This window comes from Urocitellus parryii, chromosome 10, assembly GCF_045843805.1.
Source record: "Urocitellus parryii isolate mUroPar1 chromosome 10, mUroPar1.hap1, whole genome shotgun sequence".
Taxonomy (NCBI): Eukaryota; Metazoa; Chordata; class Mammalia; order Rodentia; family Sciuridae; genus Urocitellus; species Urocitellus parryii.
This window is the reverse complement of record NC_135540.1, coordinates 55,429,091-55,451,463: the sequence shown is the minus strand read 5'-3', so window position 1 is coordinate 55,451,463 and position 22,373 is coordinate 55,429,091. Positions and strand designations below refer to the sequence as shown.

At 35.5% G+C, this 22,373-nt stretch overlaps 1 protein-coding gene across 1 annotated transcript; it reads right to left on the bottom strand.

Moving 5' to 3' along the window:
• Positions 1 to 8,175: 8,175 nt before the first annotated feature.
• On the bottom strand, positions 8,176 to 21,387 carry Ostc (oligosaccharyltransferase complex non-catalytic subunit). Its single transcript, XM_026382478.2, has 4 exons — positions 21,190 to 21,387; positions 17,591 to 17,684; positions 15,628 to 15,825; positions 8,176 to 8,735 (listed from the first exon to the last, which is right to left on the bottom strand). The coding sequence occupies exons 1-4, from the start codon at positions 21,326 to 21,328 to the stop codon at positions 8,717 to 8,719; spliced, it is 450 nt and encodes a 149-aa protein (XP_026238263.1). The 5' UTR covers positions 21,329 to 21,387; the 3' UTR covers positions 8,176 to 8,716.
• Positions 21,388 to 22,373: the final 986 nt, after the last annotated feature.

Genomic DNA, 22,373 nt, shown 5'->3' with positions numbered 1-22,373 from the left:
ACTGTGTCACCCTTGCCATTTTCTACTGATCACAACAATCACAGACAGGCCACGTTTCAATGGCTAGAGAAATAACCTCCACCTCTTAATGAAAAGTGGTAAGGTTGCTTAGTACAAAACGTGGGTAAAAACTATTGTTAAGAACCATTTTTGGAAACTATAATTATCTCTGTTAAAAATGGTGCAGACAGAGCTAGGGACTCTGCATTACAGTTGATCCAACCTATTAACCTGGTCAGACCTTGAGTGCTGTGTTTAGACTGCTGTCAGGAGAAAACTTTTTCTGAGGTATAGCCATTGCCAACATAAGCACTTACTGGCATGTGTGAAGGTTCATCCTCAACAGGAGGCATGTGAAGAAATGGGCTGTATGATGGGAGATGCGCATCCATTAACCAAAGGCAACTCCGTGGCCTTCAGTCCAGGGGTGACATCCTACTGCTCAGAAACTATTTCCACCCTGTAATGGATACAATATAAATCATAGGAACACTTTTTTAAGTAGACACAAAAATAAAAGCAGACATTCCAGGCTTCAGTCTATTTATCACATGTATACATTTCCACTAGTCCCATCCCCAAAGGAGAACATGTAACATGCATTAAATAAAAGGATGGATGTGAAGGAAAAATAACTATAGCTTAGTTCGGAAACATTTATGGAGCATCTCATATGTTATAGAGGTTGTGCTCTATCTATCTCCTTAGAACATCCCTATGAAGTAGGTATTATTATCTTTATTTTATTAAGAGGAAAATGAGACCTAAAGAATCTAAGTAACTTGTTGAAGATGACAAAGCTGGTAATTGGAAGAGCTTGATTAATCCTGAAGTCTGAGTGCTGATTAATTCATGATGCTGCCTGATCAAATTCATAGTAACCACTGCAGAAACACTGATATAAAGATAGCTTAGGAGAAATAGTTAGCCACTAAATTGATCTAAGTATAAACAACCCAATAGCAATATATATTCTCTTGGAGACCTTATTTTTAAATTAATAAAGAACCTTCAGTGCAGTTACACCAGAACAATCATAAAAGAATAAGTCTGAAATAGTCATGATAGACCAATGGTACAGAAGACACAGAGACAAAACTATATAAATACAGTTACACTATGTGAAGGTGCCAAAACATACACTGAAGAAAAGAGAGCCTCTTCAACAAATGGTATGCTGGGAAAACTGGAAATCCATACATAGCGAAATGAAAATAAAGCCCTCTTTCTCACCATGCATAAAACTCAATTCAAAGTGGTTCAAGGACCTAGGAATTAGACCAGAGACCCTGTGCCTAATAGAGGAAAAAGTAGGCTTAAATCTTCATCACATGGGATTAGGTCCTGACTTCCTTAACAAGACTCCTAAAGCACAAGAAATAAAATCAAGAATTAATAAATGGAATGAACTCAAACTAAAAAGCTTCTTTTCAGCAAAAGAAACAATCAATCGGGTGAAGAGAGAGCCTACATTTTGGAAGTAAATTTTTGCCACACACACGTCAGATAGAACATAATCTCCAAAACAAAGAACTCAAACTTAACACGAAAAAAATCAAACAACCCAATTAATAAATGGGCTAAGGAGCTGAACAGACCCTTCTCAGAAGAAGATATACATTTGATCTACAAATATATGAAAAAATGTTCAACAACTCTAGTAATTCGAGAAATGAACCATCAAAACTACTTTAAGATTTCATCTCATGCCAGTTAGATGGCAGTTATCAAGAATACAGAAAAACAATAAGTGTTGGTGAGGATGTGGGGGGAAAGGCACACTCATACATTGCTGGTAGGACTGCAAATTGGTGCAACCAATCTGGAAAGCAGTATGGAGATTACTTAGAAAACTTGGAATGGAACCCCCATTTGACCCAGCTATTCCACTCCTCAGTCTATATCCAAAGAACTTAAAATCAGCATAATATAGTAATGCAGCCACATCAATGTTTACAGCAGCTCAATTCACAATAGCTAAACTGTGGAAGCTACCTAGATGCCCTTCAATAGATGAATGGATAAAGAAACTTTGGCATATATACACAATGGAATATTAATCAGCATTAAAAGAGAATAAAATTATGGCATTTGCAGGTAAATGGATAGAATTAGAGGATATCATGCTGAGTGAAGTAAGTCAATCCCCCAAAACCAAAGACTGAATATTCTCTCTGATAAGTGAATGCTGATCCATAATGGGGAGCAGGGGAAAGGGATGGGGAAAATGGAGGAAACTTGATGGGGCAAAGGGGAAGTAGAGTGGGAAGGAGGCTTGGGGCAGGAAAGATGGTGGAATGAGATGGACATCATTACCCTAGGTACATGTATGCACATATGGTGCAATGCTACATTGTATACAACCAGAGAAATGAAAAGTTGTGCAGCAATTTTGTATAATGAATCAAAATAAATTCTGCTGTCATATATACCTAATTAAAATAAATTACTATACTACAAAGCAACAGTAACAAAAACAGCAAGGTACTGACACCAAAACAGGCTAGTAGACCAATGGTACGGAATCGAGGACACAGAGACTAACCCACAAAATTACAACTACCTTATATTAGACAAAGGTGCCAAAACCATGCACTGGAGAAAGGATAGCATCTTCAACAAATGGTGCTGGGAAAACTGAAAATTCATATGCAACAAAATGAAATTGAATCCCTATCTCTCACCATGTACAAAAGTTAACTCAAAATGGATCAAGGATCTAGGGATTAAACCAGAGACTCTGCGTCTAACAGAAGGAAAAATAGGCCCTAATCTCCATCACGTGGGGCTAGGCGCCAACTTCCTTAATAAGACGCCTATAGCACAAGAATTAAAACCAAGAATCAATACATGGGACAGATTCAAACTAAAATTTTTTTTCTCACCAAAAGTAATAATATGTGAGGTGAATAGGGAGCTTACATACTGGGAACAAATTTTTACCCCTCCCACATCAGAGAGAGCTCTAATCTCTAGGGTATATAAAGAACTGAACAAGCACCAAAAAAAAACCCAAAATAATCCAATCAATAAATGGGCCAAGGATCTGAACAGACACTTCTCAGAAGAGGATATACAATCAATCAACAAATACACGAAAAAATGCTCATCATCTCTAGCAATCAGAGAAATGCAAATTAAAACTACTCTAAGATACCATCTCACTCCAATAAGAGTGGCAGCCATTATGAAGACAAACAACAACTGCAGGCAAGGATGGGGGGGTGAGGGGGGAGGTACACTCATTCACTGCTGGTGCGACTGCAAATTGGTGCAGCCAATTTGGAAAGCAGTATGGAGATTCCTTGGAAAACTGGGAATGGAATCACCATTTGACCCAGCTATTCCTCTTCTCAGACTATACCCAAAGGACCTAAAAACAGCATATTACAGGGACACAGCCACATCAATGTTTATAGCAGCACAATTCACAACAGCTAAACTGGAACCAACCTCGATGTCCTTCAGTGGATGAATGGATAAAAAAAAATGTGGCATTTATACACAATGGAATATTACTCAGCAATAAAAAAGAATAAGATCATGGCATTTGCAGGGAAATGGATGGCATTAGAGAAGAATAAGCTAAGTGAAGTTAGCCAATCCCCCCAAAAAACAAATGCCAAATGTCTTCTCTGATATAAGGGGGGTGACTCAAAATGGGGTTGGGAGGGAGAGCAAGGGAGGAAGATTACCTCTAGATAGGGAATAGGGGTGAGAGGTAAAGGGAGGAGAAGGGGAATAGCATGGATGGTGAAAGGAGACCCTCATCATTATACAAAATACATGTATGAAGATGTAAAAATAAATGAATAAATACTTTAATAAAAAAAAAAAGAATTCTGAGCCTGAAAAACTAAGAGTTAACCTGGGGGAAAACAAAACACGAAAGTATGTGACAGGCTTTTAATATTGAAAATGCTGCCTGCCATAGTGCAGTTAGAAGTGCTCAGTATAGACACCGAAATGGAACCGAAAGCAATAAACTAGACAACAATATAGGTTTCTAAAGACCAAGAGATCTGAAGATGGAATGGGCCACCCAAGAGGTAATGAGGTAAATGGATGGAGTTGGAGAATATCAACTTCTGTTGACCATTGGTAGGGTCAACAAAAGTTAAAGGAGATCTTAATTTAGATAGTGCAGTTAGGATTTGAATTTTCTTACATACTTTATAACAAAAGTACATGAACTCCAGGGTGCGGTGGCGCATGCCTGTAATCCCAGGCTGAGACAGGAGAATAGTGAGTTCAAAGCCAGCCTCAGCAACATCAAGGCGCTAAGCAACTCAGTGAGACCATGTCTCTTAAATACAAAATAGGGCTGGTTCAGTGGCTGAGTGCCCCTGAGTTCGGTCCCTAATACCACCCCCCCCCCAAAAAAAAAGTATATGAACTAAATTTCATAAACTTGGTAACAATTGGAACTTGTAAGCTAGACCACTGGTTTCAGTAGAGCTGGATGATGACTGAAGAGGAGAAAAGAGGGCAGATTTTACGTTTAAGAATGTGCCCTTAAAAATTGATTTTTAAAAACTCCTTTATTGAAATACAACAGTTTAAAATATTACACATTTTAAATGCAAAATTTGATCAATGCTGACTTATATGTATGCTCTGGAAGCATACTATAATCAAGATGATAAGCATATGATGTGGAATCTAAAAAAGTCTAACTCAGAGAGAGTTAAATGTTGGGGAGTAGGGGATTTGGGGGAGATGTTGGTCAAAGGACACAAAATTTGTCAGACACAGTGGTGCATATCTGTAATCCCAGCAACTCGAGAGGCTGAGACATGAGGATTACAAATTCAAAGGCAGCCTCTTGCAACTTAATGAGGCCCTGTCTCAAAATTAAAAAATAAAAAGGCTGGGGATACGGGTCAGTGGTAGAGCGCTCCTAGAGGCAATACCTAGTACGGGGGGCTGGAGGTTGGGGTGCAGACACAAAATTTCAATTTTAATAGAAGAATAAATTCAAGAACTCTATTATCTAATGTATTCCATAGTAAATATAGTATATAACAATATATTACATACTTAAAAATTGCTAAGAGTAGATTGTTGTGTTCTCACCACAGGAAAAAAAGAAAGGAAATATAAGGGGACGTATACATTAATTAGTTTGCTTTAGCTACTCTACAATATATACATATATCAAAACAACATTTGAACATTGTAAATATATATAATATAAAAATATTCAGATATTCTATTGGGGGCACTAAATCTTTGAACTCCAATGTACATTTTATACTTACAGCACATCTCAAATTCAAACTAACTGCATTTCAGGTGTTTAACAACTACATGTAGTTAGTGGCTATCACACTGGACAGTTATGGCATAATAGTTCTCTTTAGAATGTAAAGATTGTTAATACTTTAAATTTACTTAATTCTAATTAATGGAATTATTTTAATCATCTAATTCAAATTATTTTGAAGTATAGTATATATGATTTTAAAATAACTTCTATTTCAGTTACTCAAAGACATGGCATAGTGTAGGCAAACATCTCAATTTACTAACGTTACAAGAAATAAAATAATATAATGAAAAGCCAGTAACATCTTCCCTTAATACATATTAATCCAGTTACTACATAACCCTTCAAATACAAGCCAACAACCAAACCCTGTTCTCTAAGTGTGCTTCCCAAAACAAAACTTCAGGTAAAAATACCTCAAATAAAATGGTCAACTAGTAGAAGTCTCTGGGACTTCTACTAGACTTGGAAACTGTGATGCGATCAAGGAAATTTCTTCTACAGTGGCTAAATTTAACAATTATGATAGGTGAACAGCAATGGTTTTCATCACACTGAACTAAAAGTAACCAATCTTGGAGAGGAATGTATGATGCAGATCTGCAGAAATGAACAATGAAGTCCTTACAGTAAGGAATACATCCTGATTCTATCCTGATTCTAGTACTCCCAGAATATAACTCTAGTATTATGAAACACTCTAGTATCCCAATATATTATTCTCTTTGTTTAAAATAGTTTCTTTCCCTTGCAATTAAGAATATTACTATATAATGATAAGAAAAATGAGTAAATGATCTTGGCAAATGTATTATTAGTACTTGAAAATTGTAAGCAGATTCATTACCCTTAATTCCCACAAATTGTAGCCTTCCCTCAAATCTGGGTTCCTTCAAAATCGGGTTCCTATAACTAAGAATTTGCTTGTGCATATTCATCAAGCTGCCACCTGGAAAGGGGCTGTGTTGTACTTGTTCACTCTGATAAAACCCAACATCTGGCACATGCCTTCTTTGAATAAATGCATACTTATCACTATGATCAAAGACTGATGTTCTGCGCCAGAATATTGCACACAACGGAAACAACTGTTCCGCTATTCAGAAGACCTGGATTCAACTTCAAGCAAACTGGGAAAGTAACTTATTTCTTCCTTCAGGAAAGTACCATTGAGCACATTTTGCCATTGACATTTTACAATTCAAATAAACATTAGCAATGATCATAGAATAATCTTAAGCAAAATATCCTAAGCAAAATATCTAGCATTATTTCATTTTAATTCTATAAATACTATATTTCCTTTGTAAATCTGCAGAGATGTGCTGTTCCTCCCTGAAGGACTCATTACCAAGCTGCAAGGAGTGTGGCCAGATGATAAGACTCCAGTTGTTAGCATTGTAAGGGTTCACACCTCAGCTTTCCAGCCAAGATCCTCCTAAACCTGAGGTGGCCTCTAGCCAATGAGACAATGCAATGGAACAACAGTATAGCCATCTTCACCTGCCATGCCCCTCACAACCAGTGTTTATTCTGGAGCTTTCTATTGTGCTGACAGCAATTTTGTCAGCTCTGCTTCATTCCACTTGCTTCCTGTGCCTAATTTCACTTCCATTCTTTTCCATCCACTGGAATTATGCTCCTTTATAAAAGTTTTCACTTCTCCCTAAACTTTAGCATCCTTTCCCTGGAAAATGTTATGACAAACCATAGACAAGTTTGTTCTTATTATAGTCTACACATTTACTCTCTCACTTACCTTTTAAATCTGTTTATGTAAGTAATGCTTAGTAAGTTTGGTACAGGTACAGAAATTTTGATTCTTCACATAAACATTGCACTTTGATATACTGGTATAAAATATTTTACATTATTTTTAAGTACTTTAATGATTTAAATGTATTTCACTGTATTACGATATAACTATTTTTAAAAGATATGTATTTCAAAATTAGGAATTATGAAATCAGAAAATAACAAAACTTAATAGCACCATCTGGTGGTTGTTAACAGAACTGTCTCACTACTCAACCTTTCAGAGCCATATTCTTTGTGCTAGCTTCTGTACACCTAATTTGAGCAAGGTTTGAAAATACCATCTAATTAACAAAAAAGGTGATAAATATTGAATCAAGCCTTTAGAACTGATAAGTACATACAAAATTTATTTTCCTTTCTCAAAGCTTGAGTTTAATAATCCCTTTTCTCCATGCTTCCCATCACTGTTAGACTATTTACTCAACTTGCTTATTTCTTTGTTGTAGTTGTGTCTGATAATTGATAAACATTTAATACTGATTATTATAGGCTCTGTGAAATCAGAGCCTTACTTGTCTTATTCGCCATAACATCCTCAGTGCGGCCTAGCAAAAATATGATGGGTACTCAAACTTTTTGAATAAATGAATAAATCTTAATAAACAACTACAATGGGATCATCCTTGGAATTGGGGTGGCAATGGAAGGAGGGGGGATAACTTACATGAGAGAAATTTTTACTGTAAACTGAAAAGATCTTAGGATACACATGAACAGAGTCGTTAAAGAAGTGAAGGCCACAGCCAACCAGGAAGAACTGAAAGGCCTAGCTAGAAGACATTAGAGGAAGACCACAACCGGCCAGGGATGTTTTTACAAGTGTTCAAAAGATTCCAACCAGTGAAAATGAATGCCTAGAGGGAACTTTCATCAAGCACAATTGCCTTTACAACTCTGACACAGTTACACAGCCATGCTGAATATTTACAGGAATACTGATACTACTTTATAAGGCATCCTGTCAACTATATTTTGAGATTTCAGGCTACCAAAAGTACCTAAATGTCATAAGATGGGACTGAATGATTTATAAACTAAAAGTATCAGCCAGTTGAAACAAACAAATATAAAGGGTATTAATTAGAAAAATTATTTATTTCTGCTCCTTTCATACATCTTACTGTTGAGGAAACAGTCTTGCATACATATGTGAAATAACGTACTATCACACACACTGTTTAAAGGCAAAGCACCATCAGTGAAGCGGATCAGCAGTCCAGAGTTCTCAGTTCTCAAGAGTTCTCAGAGATCTTGCTTCCTGATTTTACATTAATTTCTGAAAATCAGAAATATCTCCAAAAAATGTTAAAGGGGTTTGTAAAAAATAATCATTTTATTCAATATTATAATTTTAGAAGAACAGTATATTTACGAAATGAAAAACTAAGAAAATGACACTTAACATTCGTTGGACAGGTCAGTAGGAAAAAAATACTGTGATAAACTTGTCTCTGATACCAAGAAATTCTAGTCCAAGCTTTCATTTACTTCCTATGTTTTCACTTGATACTTCTTTTACTGCTGCTTTTTATTCTTTTCCACATTTCATAGTAGAGGACTGGTACAGCCTTTAAAACTTCATCAACAGGAGCAAATCCAGAATCCACTGATTTCTTCTTAAAAGGCACTCTAACCCATCAGATAGCCCCTGTAGAAATAAAATTCATAAACACAAAAAGTGAAAAGGGTGCAACATTTTTCAAAGTGCTCAAATTTTATGGTGAATCAAATAATCCAAAGACATAGCTGTGATTCTTTATCATGGTTCCTATTTCATAACTGGCCCCTCATCCCAATAAGTAAATAAATTATTAGCCCTCAGTTTATTACTCTTCCCTCTCAAATAAAGTTGCAAAGCAAGGTGAGGATATAGCTCAGTTGGTAAAGTGCTTGTCTTGCAATGCACAAGGCCCTGGGTTTGATCCCCAGTACCACCAAAAAAAAAAAAAAAAAAAAAAAAAAAAAAAAAGTTGCAAAGCAATTCACTAAACACTGAATAAGAAAAAAGAAGGAGAGAAAAGAAAACATTATGTAAAAGAGTTAAGAGTCAGAATCAATCAAAATTACAACAAAAAAACCACAAGTTTTTTATGAAAAGAAACTGGTTGGAAAAGTCTTATTACCACAGGAGAAGGTGGGAGAATGAGTGTCTGGGAGGTGAACCTTTTGGTTCTCAAGAACAATGTCAGAAGCATCTGCCCCAACACCTCCATTCATTTAGGAAATGTCCCAAGAACAGTTATGAGATTTAGTTACATCTATAGATAAGATCAAATTTCACACTGATCAAATAACAGATCCTTTTATTAAATATACAAGTTAAATATAAATATACAAGCTAAAATCTTCTTTAAGTTTGGTTTTTCCTTTTGGAGTGACCGTTTGAGATCTAGTATTAATTAAGAATCTGCAGATCAGGGAAAAACAGGAAAATTATATAAAACTATCCACAATAAGAATGTCTTAAATAGTAGAATCAATCAGACATAACTTTCCTATGTTAATATATGAATACACAATCAGCATAACTCCATATCACATACAACCACAAAAATGGGAAGTTATACTCCATGTATATATGTCAAATACATTCTACTATTATATGTAAAAGAAAAAATAAAAAAATTTTAAAAGAAAAAAATAGTAAGTAGACATTATGAATATCTTTCTACCTTAACCTGCAGGAATTGAACACATGACTGTAATAAATTGAACATATGACTTTTATACACATATATGTATCCCTGCTTACATTCCTTTTTTAAATTTTTACTTTTAATTATTTTTAGATATACACAGAGTATATTTTGACTTTTAGACTGTTATGAAGTATGCAAATAATTTTTAAATACATATAAATTCACCAATGGGGGAAAAAAATCTTTATATACCTTGTACTTAGACCTTGTACTTATGGATGGCTTCAGAATCTCTCTCTTTGACTCTGCCTCTACCACTTATCAGGTTAACCTGGGCAACCTAACTCAGTTTCCTCATCTATAATGAGAGTTACTGTACAGGGTTTTAAAGATTATCTGAGAGAATCTATTTATACAGTACCTGCTATTCAGGGTAATAAGAAATTGATAAGTGTTAGCTGTTATAATTATCAAAATCTCAAGGGTTGTTTTTTTTTTAAAGATACAAAGTAAAAACTATTTTATAACACTGAGGACTACTCAGTGTCTGGCACATGGCAGACACTCAAGAACTTGCTTTCCTAGCTCCTAGCTTCGGGACTCACTTGTTTCCACAGACAATTAAGAGCTATTACAGGCAGTGCAAGCTTCTCAGAACTCATATTGTTTTCCTTCTGTCATATAAGATTGGCTAATCTGCAGCTTCAGTGGAGAACTTTCATCTAAAACAACTACTTTTACAATAACTTAAATACAACCCAACCCTTTTCATATCCCCTACTTTCAAACTGAATTAAAATAAAAAATAAAAAGGCCCTTTAGATATACACGTTGTCTTGGAAGACCCCACATATATCTTCTACTATAATGTCCAATGCATCACAAAAAGAATACTTTAAAACCATACAAAAAAAGGCTCAAGAAAATTTTAAGCCAGGATCCACTGGCACCTATACCACACAGAGGAAGTTACTCAATGGCTAGCTTACACTACCTGTGGACTCTTCAGGATTGTTTCCTGTCATTTGCATATACTAATATGTGAATATGCACTTTGGCCCTCCATCCCTCTCTCTCTCTCTCTCTCTTTTTTTTTTTTTTGGAGATTGGATCTTACTGTATTGCTCAGGCTGGGCTTAAACTCTCAATCTTCCAGGCTCAGTGTCCTGAGTGGCTGGGATTACATGAAATCACCACCATGCCTGACTGTTCAGACCTCCATCTCCTGACACAGTACATACTGTGGTATCCTTTCTTGCAACCAGTGTGTGACATATGTTTATGTACTGAGTCCATGAATTATTGTCAACCTATATTTACATGGAAAAGAATAGTTAAATGGATATACATTTACTCAAAACTGACAAACCTGTATATATATATATATATATATATTCCTATCATTTGAAAAATTTAGAGGACACTTTGAAACACTGTAATACTATAAAGAAACCATTTTAGAAGAACAAATAAATCAATATCATGTACTTTTCAGTAGGAAATAAAAATGTGCTGAAACACATTTACTATGATCTCTCCTGGAATCATTTAACCCCTTCTAATAAATCAAAAACTTCATAATTATTATATTCAGTTCTGTGAACTTTTAAGTATTATATTCAGGTCTGTGAGAATTTTATGCAAGTATAATTATAGATAAATATAAGAACTCAAAAATCAACCACAGACAGGAGAAGCCACCATAAAGGATCTTCTATTTAACCTTTAAGGTATTTGTTCTTTCAATAATCACTGAGTGCCTTCAGTACATTAAGACAGGCAGTGAACTAGGTTAGCATTAACACAGAAATTTCTGAAAATAGTATGACTCACATTATTACTTTTTCTTTTTTTTGGCACCAGGGATTGAACCCAGGGGTGCTTAACCACAAAGGCACATTCCCAGTCCTTTTTAATATTCTATTTAAAGACAGGGTCTTGCTAAATTGCTTAGGGCTTTGGATAAGTTGCTAAGGCAGGCTTTGAACTTGTGATCCTCCTGCCTCAGCCTCCTGAGCCACTGGATTACAAGTGGGCACCACCACACACAGCTTGCATTATTACATTTTTAATCTCTGTAACAATCCTAAAAAAGTAATGGCTGAGGGTGTACAGCTCAATGATTGAGTGCTTTCCTATCCTTTGCAAGGCTCCGGGTTTGATTCCTAGTACGGCAATATAAGACAATAAGGGTGGTTAAGTCGTTTGCTTAAAACCGCAAGGGAAGAAAACAACAGAAGAGCATTAAAACACAAAAAGTCTCCTAATGCCTGTTCTGAATATTAAGGTGGCAATACAAATGTGTTAATACTTCTAAAGTTTCAGCTATATGGAAGAACCACATATAGGCATCATCATTCCCTAAATAATGTTAATTTAAGTATTATTATATTCTTTTTTATTTTTCATTTCCTCTTTCTTTTTTGTTTTGTTTTGCAGTACTGGGGATCAACTGAACTCACAACCTCATGCATGCTAGGCAAGTGTTCTGCCCCAGAACTATATCTCAGTCCTTCATTTATAAATTTATTTATTTTTATTTTCAGACAGGGTCTCTCTTCTACCCAGGCTAGAATCAAACTTGTGATCCCCTCGTCTCAGCCTCCTGAGTACAGGTGTGTGCCAATATACATAACTAAGCAGGATTTGTTGTTGTTTTTGCAGTACTAGGGATTAAATCCAGGACCTCATGCATGCTAGGCAAGTGACTTATCACTGAGATACACTGTCAGTCCTAGAGTAGTTTTATATACAGCTTTATAACAGACTTGACTAATTGTAGGAACCTTGCTTGATTTTTAGTCATTACACTACAACACTGCAAGCCACCTTTTATTTTTATTGTTTTCATGTCTATCATGCATGAACCCCTGATTCAATGCCCAAGTGGCAAAAATAATTAAGAACAAAAAACCTCCTGCTTTTAGGTCAAAAGTGCCCTAATAGTGGAGGCTAAAGATAGTCTAATAACCATTCATTCTTTTTCAAATGAATCATTCATACCAAAATCTTCTACCTGATGTCTGAACATTTTATTTTCTTTGAGCCTGTGTACATTTTAAACACAACATCCAACAGACACAATTTTATACACATTATCTTATTAATTATATTAGATAATTTTTATTTTCACAATAAAAATTACGCCTTTGTAACTCTCTAATAATAAAAATATTAGGGACTAAAATTAATTTTTCCACTTTAAGTATATTGCTGCATATGCAAATAGCTAATGAACATTCATTTTATTAGAGTCTATATTTCTTCAAAGGTCAAGGCATCAAATAAAATCATGTTTAATTAGTAAAATCACATCAAAGGAGAGACATCAAGTTTTTAAAGAAGCATAAATCAGTAAACATAGAATACAGTAATACTGTTTCAGTGCTCCTGTTTTTTCCTTTATAAAGTTACTTCTTGCTAAAAGTAATAATCTAACTCTTTTGAAAAAAATTTCACCCTGAAGTTATCATAATCCATGTTATAGCACAGCCATCCTTTTGTTAGAAAATGACTTGATTTGGAAAAGCTACTCACATTTTTTAACATCTTTTATGTTGTTATTCCACTTAACGTATCAAAACATTATTATTTACCTTAGGATATTATAACTTGTGTGAAAGAAGAAACACACACACCCTTTCCTTGCTGGTGTCTTAAGCCAGCATTGTGTACAAACTGGGCCAACAGAACTCATAATCTCCTTTGAAATCACCAAATACTCTAGAAAACCAATACCATTGCTCCCCTTCATCTAAAACTGTTCACTGTTTATCTCTACTCTACACCCACAGGACCAGGCATTAGGAGCTACAAATGAAGAATCATATGAAAGAATGAACTATTAAATTTCCTCCTCTAAAAAAATTTTTAAAAAATCACATCTTGCTAGGTGCAGTGGCACACGCCTATAATCCCAGTGGCTCGGGAGGCCAGGGAAGGAGGATTGCAAGTTCAAAACACCCTCAGCAATTTATCAAGGCCCTAAGCATCTTAGTATGACCCTGAATCAAAATAAAATATTAAAAAAAAAAAAAAGGCTGGGGTTGTGGCTCAGTGGTTAAGCATCTATAAGTTCAATCATATCTTCAATTTCGGTGCAAGACAAGTTATAGAAAGTATAGAAAGTAGCAATTTTGTGTTTGGACCATTATTCTACTTTGATTAGATCTAAACATAAACTGCCACTGAAACCCAGAGGATATATCTGGTTTCTGTACCTTCAAACTTGGTTTTATTCAAACAATTTCACATACTGGCCTGTACAACTGGAATAGGGAGACAAATGTTTACATAAATAATTGTAAAAGATGGAGGATAATCCAGAGAATTAAACACTTTCCAAAGCTTTTTTTATAAATAACAGATGGAAGAGTTCTTTTATCATAAAAGTCAAATGCCTGAGCTAAAAAATAAGACACTTCTCATTTAACATACCTACGAGAGAACTGCAAGAAAGAAAGACAATACTAGGTAGAATGGGAACAAAACAGTTCTATCAGTAAAACCAGCTCACTTCTGTTTGCTACATGTCTCCAAAGATTTCCTCAGTTTCCATTAATTCCTAGTAGCTTCTTTATCCTCTCTAGGAACCTCTACTTTTCCTGCTCTACCAGTCTCTCCCGTTCCTGTACACTTTGCCAGGATATGGTGGATTATTCCCAAACAGCAGAGGAGTCTAAGGGGCTATGTGACCACACAGGCATTAAGCTGACAAAGAAACCTGTGCACTCTCTTTCCATACTTCCAGGGCTAAGAGGGGAATACTACTGCAGGATAAAGAATTCTGACTTCTGAAGAGAAGTCTGCCCACTCTACCCCAGATATGTTAGACAATAGGTAGGCTAAGCCAAAGGACAAGTGAATTTGTAAAATTCAAAATATTAGGAAATCAGTACAATTGACAGTAATGTTTAAACACAGTACCTAATAAATAAATAAACCCGCCAAGAGTTCATCTTTCTGTCATATTTGCCCAAATTTCTAGTTACTAACGCATACATAGGCAAAATCAGAATGTAAGAAAATGTGATCAGACTTGCCCACCTTTCAAATTAATGATCTTAAATGGAATTATAAGTTTCCGCAAAACAAATATGCTTTTCTTCTAAAGATATTTTAAGTTCTCTGATTAAAATAATTTTTAAATATATATCATATATAAATATAATCTTTTTCCAAGATTTTAGGAGGCAATAATTCTCTTTTCCCATCCAAGGCATAACAAATTTTTTCACACAGATTGAATATCCTTATTCAAAATGCTTAGAATCACAAGTGTTTCATATTTCAGACTTTTAATATTCACATATACACAATGAGATACACTAGGGATGGGACCCAAGTCCAAAGACAAACCTCATTTATGTATGTCTATACAGACATAACCCAAAGGTAATTTTATATAAGATTTTTAGTAATTCTGTGATTGAAACAGTTTCATGGTATAGAATTTTCCACTTGTAGCATCATGTCAATAGTCAAAAAGGTTTTAAATTTTGAGATTAAGGATGATTAAGCTATACCAATATTTGAAGAGCAGAAGCAATTAATGACTTGAAAAATCTTTCCTATTATTACACTGAAATCCCTTTTATCGATTAATCAAAAGGCACTTTACAGAAAAAATAATTATTGCCGGTCAGTGATGCTGAGATAAAATAACTAAATTTTCTCATGAACATGTATGGGGTACAACCAAGACAACCTATTTGGTCTCAGTTTTATTACCAACTATAGCTATAACCTTAAGCAAATAACAATTTCCTTTAGTTCTTGACTTTTTTATCTGTTTAACTGAGTGTTAAATTAAGTCTCCTACAATTTTACATTGTCCAAATAATCCTTTTTCGAATTTGAAACAAAAGTTAAACTGCTGATTAAACAAAATATTTAACTTACGGCAGTTTCATTCTCATGAATACTCTAGCCATGAAAAAGCTCAGTAGGACACAGACGAATCCAATGAAAAGAAGAAGAAATCTATTGAGTTTTGGAATATTTGGTGCATTGGATCGGTCCAGGATAATGAAGCCTAAACCCCCCATTGTAAACAGGAAGCTGGATGCAAGTCCTTCCATGATATATTGTCCATTTACTCTGGAAAAGAAAAGATCACAGAAAAAAAAAATGAATATTTCCAGAAAAATGAAATTTTTCCCTTTAGATTGAGATTTCTATTTCTGCTTTATGTTAAATCATTTTTATGATAGTTTTTTTTTATCCTTACAACTTTTTAATTATAACTTTTTATTTTACCTTTACAGCTTTTTATTAAACCTTTGGATATTTGCCTGCTCATTCATTCAAATATTTAGTGAGAGGTCAATCATGTAGAAAGCACTGTCCTAGGAATAAAACCATGAACAAAACAGACAAAAACTTTTCATGTAGCTTATATTTTTTAAAAAGTTTAGTTTAGCTTTTAAAGTTATGCTATTTAAGAGAGCTAAGCTTGATGGTGTTCGCCTATAATCCCAGTGACTCAGGAGACTGAAGCAGGAACATTGCAGGTTCAAGGCCAGCCTCAGCAAATTAGTGAGACCCTGTCTCAAAATTAAAAAGTAAAAAGGACTAAGAATATAGCTTAGTGATAAAGTACCCCTGGTTCAAGTCCTGGTTCCAGAAAATAATACAATTATGCTACTTAAATTTTTACTATTATTTTCAAATTAATTTGAATTGGTAAAAGTGTTTCTTAAAGGTTTTAACACAATAAATAGTAAACTTCTTCTTTCAGTGGAAAGTATTTTTAAAGTAAGTGTTCTTGATCCCACAAAGACTTCAGCAATCTATAGACCCTTATAATTATATGTGTATATCTGATTTTTCATGAGTTAGAGAGCTTCTATCAAATTCTCAGGGTTCCAGGACCTCTAAAAACAAATCTATTTGTTAAAGGGAAGGTTTTATGTAGGTATTATAAAGAAGGTGTGATATATTTTTAATTAACTGATTATTTTCGTGGAAAACACCATACCTACACCAGATCCAAATTCCAAACAGTACAAAAGAGGACACTATGAAAAGTCTCCCTACTATCAAGATGTCCTGTCAGTTACCTCCCCACCTAAGAACCACAACCAATTTTTTCCAAGCATGCCCTATACATATATTAGCATTTCTATAAATATAAATGTACTATATTTAGATAGATACTTATCAAGTGGGTTTTAGAAAGCAATGTGATAAGGATTGTTCAGGTGAAACAAACCACACTGGATTGTTATTTCACATATTAAATGGAACTCTTAAGTCTCAACAGTTACTTTTCTCATCCAATGGTGTAGTACAGGGTCCACAATTTTTTTTTTCTAAAATGCCATATAATAAATATCTTAAGGGGTAAGGATATAGCTCAGTGGCTTGTCTAAGCATGTCTCAACAAGGACCTACATTCAATCCCCAGCACAACCCACCCCAAATACACACACTACAAATAAATAAATATCTTAGCCATATGGTTTGTATCTTTCTCAGTTCAGCTACTTTAGCTTCAAAACAGCTATAGGTAGTTTACAGATGGAAACGCCTAATTCCAGTAAAATTTTATTCACACACACACACACACACACACACAAATGGCTGCAATTTGCTGACCCCCAGAATATAGGCTATAAATGTATTTTAAACTGACACTTCCTTTGAGTTGGTGATACATTAATCATTGTCAAATATTTTATTTTCTAACAAATGAATATACTTCTACTCTTGCTTCGCTGCCTTCCACTTCAAAATCCCACGTTTTAAAGACAGTTTTTTATCTAAATGTAGATGGGTCCCCCAGGTTTTACTATTAAAATAAGAATGGCATGCCCCAGCAATCTTCTTGCCCTCCATCAAGTCATTCAGAAAGGTTTTTTACCTGTAGGCCAAGAAAGCTACTGGCCTCTGATGCCCATGTTCATCAGTCATAGAGCCAACACTCGGAGGTTCAACAATAACATCATAAATTATTCCTATATGAAAGACAATAGTACAGATTAAATTGAATCCTAATCTTTAAAAAAGAATTAGTTCTCATTGTCTCTAAAGGTTTGTTTACATTTAAATAGGACTACTTTGACTGCATTATTATCATCAAATTAGGTCAACAAATCTTCCAGGTTTCCAATAAACCATTCAGATATGCAACACAATGTTTTTGGGAAGTTTTCTGGCTGTTTTTTGTTTGTTTGTTTGTTTTTCTTTTTTGATACTGGGGACTGAATCCAGGGGTGCTTTACTATTGAGATACATCCCCAGCCCATTTTTATTTTTGAGACAGGGTATTGCTAAGTTGCTGAGGCTGATCTCAAACTTGTCCTCCTGCCTCAGCCTTCCAAAGTTGCTGGGATTACAGGTGTGTACCACTGCACCCTGCTCAACCCATTGTTTTAAAATGACTTCTAAAATAACATTATCTCTAAAAGAACTATCAATTTCATAAAGGAAACTTTTTCAATAAAACTTGCTAATACTATGAATTATTCCATAATAAAGAAGACTTAACATTAAAGGTTTTATTTTTGTTAATACACAATCCACTGAGATCAACTGAATCTAGTTTCAACCAAGCTTTAATTATATTCTCCTCCTTTTCTACTGCCACACAACCTAGTATAGTTTGTCAAATACAAAAGTCATGTAATTGGTCTCCTGGTCCCACATTCCTCTATACTTTCCTCTCTGCCTAGAAATGTTCCACATATTCTTGTATTTCTATAAATTGAGAAGCAACTAGAAAAATTTTCCTGCTTAAATGTAGGAGGAGACATTTTAAAAACACACCATCTGGCAGATTTGCAATACTAGAGATTCACAGTCATTAATATTAGTGTCCATCATTATGTCATAGTATCAGCATGAATTATTAATATTAATGCCCTTCAATGCTAACAGTTTTCTTGGTTCCCACTGTTGACATCTATTCCTCACCTTCTTCGCTGTTTTTAAGCATCCTCACCTCAGCTTTTCTTAAACATGGCAGACCTATGCCTATCCCTCACCTAGCCTGACAAAACAATGACCTAGGAATTCCCTTATCTTCTCCCCATCAAATCTACAAACCCCTGATACTTGTATCCATCCTCACCTCCTTTACTTCAGCTATAATAGAGGAAAAGTCCCTCCTCTTATCAATGCGGAATTTCTTCTACAATTATCAGGACTCCATTCCCTCCCGCCTTCTCAGGCACTCTTTTCCTTTAGATCTCTCTTTACTTGCCTCTCTTTTCACACTCTTTCCCTATATCAACCCTCCCTTGACTTCTGATTCTTCTTACATCCTCTATGCTTTCTGTTTTGAAAGGAACTCAGACTTTAATTAGTCCTTTAATGATAACATCCTTTATGATAATGATATCACTAATGATAATCATTACCACTAATTATCATCATTATCATAATAACATAATTAATGTCCGATAATGAGAACATAGTTAAAGCAGATATAAGCTCAAGAGGAATTTGTGTATATTCTTCAATATCTAACTTACAAGAGTTCAGGAAATAAGCGACCAACTTCAGTACAGACCTCTTTCCTCAGTTCTAGCTCTTATTAGCAAATTTCACATATCCAACTAATTATAACCCAAAGTGGCCTCTGGTTCACTGTTCCCCATAAAAACTCTTTGTTTATTTCCTCTTGGAAAACAACACTTCCATGTGCCTACATGTTCAAACCTGAAACCAGTAAGTTTCCTTCATACTTTATTCTTCCCCTACACTCAATCCACTGAGATCAACTGAATCTAGTTTCAACCAAGCTTTAATTATATTCTCCTTTTCTACTGCCACACAACCTAGTATAGTTTGTCAAATACAAAAGTCATGTAATTGGTCTCCTGGTCCCACATTCCTCTATACTTTCCTCTCTGCCTAGCATATCTGTTCTAATTTTTCACATGTGGGCATACATGTCATTTCTCTAGAACCACCTTCTAATCTAAATGATGGCTCCCAATTCTATTTTCCATAACCTCTTGTTCTCCTCCTTCATTGCATTTGTGACAATTTGTAATAGAAAAAAATTATACAACATTTAACATGTTTCAACTACAACATTATAAGCTTCAGGCAGGATCATTATGTATCTGCTTACTATAATGACAATACCTAGTGAACAGAGATTCAGATGGACTTGCTCAGTACTTCTCAGTGATACATATTGTTTATTTATAAAGGTACACTCAGTTTTTAAAAGACTCTTTTCCAGTGGCCAAACTGACACCTCATGGCCTTGACCACTAAAAGATGCCCCTTCCATTTCTTCCAGCAGTTGGAGTAGAGAATTTCCTCCATTACAATCATTTACAGAGAAAAAAGTGGCCACAATGAAAAAGAAAGCTTCAAGCAAAGGCTTTGGCACCAAGAAAAGTAAGAGTTACAGGATAGAGATTTGTGGATAGCTCTATTATCCATTAAAAAAAAAAAAAGGCACAAGCATTGTAAATTTCATTTATTCATTTACAATTACTATTAACTTGTTGATCAAATGTTAATGCTAATACAAATGCTAAGTAATACCTTACCAACATAAAAATATTTAAAATGAAATTCATTTAAATGAACATAAATTAAAACTATTTCCAGACTGGAGTCAAGGGTAAATATCAAAGTACCATCTACAATCAAACCCTCTCAGTTTCATATTTCTTCCTCTTTAATGCCAAGTATTCTCACAAAATATCTATAAAAATATGGCCATTCCCTTAAAAGCAGATAAATCTGCAGAGCTTTAATTTTGTAGTTTCCGAATTAAGCACCACATTTCCCCAAATCTAAAAATACAGTTATTAGATCTTGGAATTGCAGCTTGAAGGAGTGGTGGCTCTGAAGTCTACAGTCAGAATGCCAACTCACCAATAGACAAGGCAACGTCCCTTTGAAACTTACTTGAAAAGTACAGGATGACAGATAATTGAAAAACGCTTCATAGTAAAGCTGTTTTTCTTAAAAAAAAAAAAATTCCTCTACTTCTGCATTCGGAAATATAATAGCTTCTGCAAATCTCACCTCCAATCTCAAATATTTATCAAAACCGTGGTTTTGGAAAACTCCCTTCATATTAGGCAGAAAGCAACACAAGAAGTTATCTTCCAGGATTCAGAGACTTCGGACAAGTCCCATACCCTCTTGAAAAAAACAGTGGGCCAAACGTGACTTTCCCAAGACCTTTGTCAAACAATGTATGGCAAGAAATACACAACAGCCTGAGGGTGAAAAAGACATTCGACTTGGACCTCTGTGACAATAGAAGAAAGGCAAAGGGCATGAGAACACAAGTTTTCTCAAGATTCAGGACAGAGCGCAAGGATAAATAAGCCTGTACATTAACACCTGGGACCCCGGGACTTCCCTCCAACCTCCAAGAAATGAAAGCACAGCGATGCTTCTAGGGGCTGAAAGAGCCAGCGAGCTGAAGCCCCTCCCGAGCGGGTCAGCTCTCCCAGCGCCTCTGGGGCCCCAGACGGCCCGAGTTACCTCCGGTGATGAGGAAATAAGACACCACCACCAGAGCGTACACCGTCATGGCTGACGGCATGTGCACCCAGGGCGGCTTCTTCAGCTTCAGGTTGGGACATTCGAGCACTAAGAACGGGACCCGGTAGAAAGTCTCCATGTTGGTGGCGGCCAGGGCAGCTCTCGGGCCTGCAGCCCCACGCGCCACCCGGAAACAGGCCCGCCCTCCCCATCAACTGCGCGTGCGCGAACAAAGGACTAGCAGGTCCGCAAAGCTCGGAAGTAGTTTTTATACCCATAGAGGAAAGGAAGAAATTGCACAGACCAGTTAAATTTGAGATCACAATGTATCTAATTTTTAATATTATCAAGCTTAAGTTGGAAAAATAAACTCAGTTTGTTGCCAAAGGATAAGTAAGTGATTACATATCTTCAAGGACCTGCAGGGTTTTAGACGTGGCCAAGCCAGAGAGGCGGAGGGAACCAAATCCAAATGAGCCCCTCCCTCTTGCTGTCGCAGGGGATCTGGAAGCTGATTGGAAAGCGGACGCTCTAGGTTCACAGAACTGAAGAATGAATGGGAACTTTAGGAAAGGTACGCGTTTTGTATTGGAGGTTTTATTCCCACAAGGGATCGAGAAAGCCTTAAATCACAGAGCTTTAAAAAACTTCCCCCGTTGTATAGGGGCGATAGCAATTATTATTAGTAATTACTAAAATAATGTATTATCACTAAAAAAAAAAAAAAAAAAATCCAACCCAGATCAAAACTATCAACAGGACATCTTGGAAGGCTAAGGCAGAGGATCCCAACTGGGCAATTTAGCAAGACCCTGTCTCAAAATAAAAATAGTTTTTAAAAGGATATGAATATAGTGGTAGAGCACCCCTGGGTTCAATCCCCAAGACCACAAACAACAGGAAATCTCTACAGGGATGCTTTGGTGCTGATACTATGGCATGACCAAAATAGTATTCTAAATAACTTGTTCTCTCAACTTTTCCCCTCCTCAGTCACCCTTAACGTCTGTAAATGGTAAAATCACTCAGACAAAAAATCTTGAAATCATCCTAATTTCTCCACCTGGTGCATCCAAAATATCAGCAGGTTTTTTGGAGTTGTATTACTAAAATATTTCTAACTTAAGGGCTGTTCTCCATTCCATTGCTTCTCTAATATGAGCCATCATCTCTTTTCGGGACTA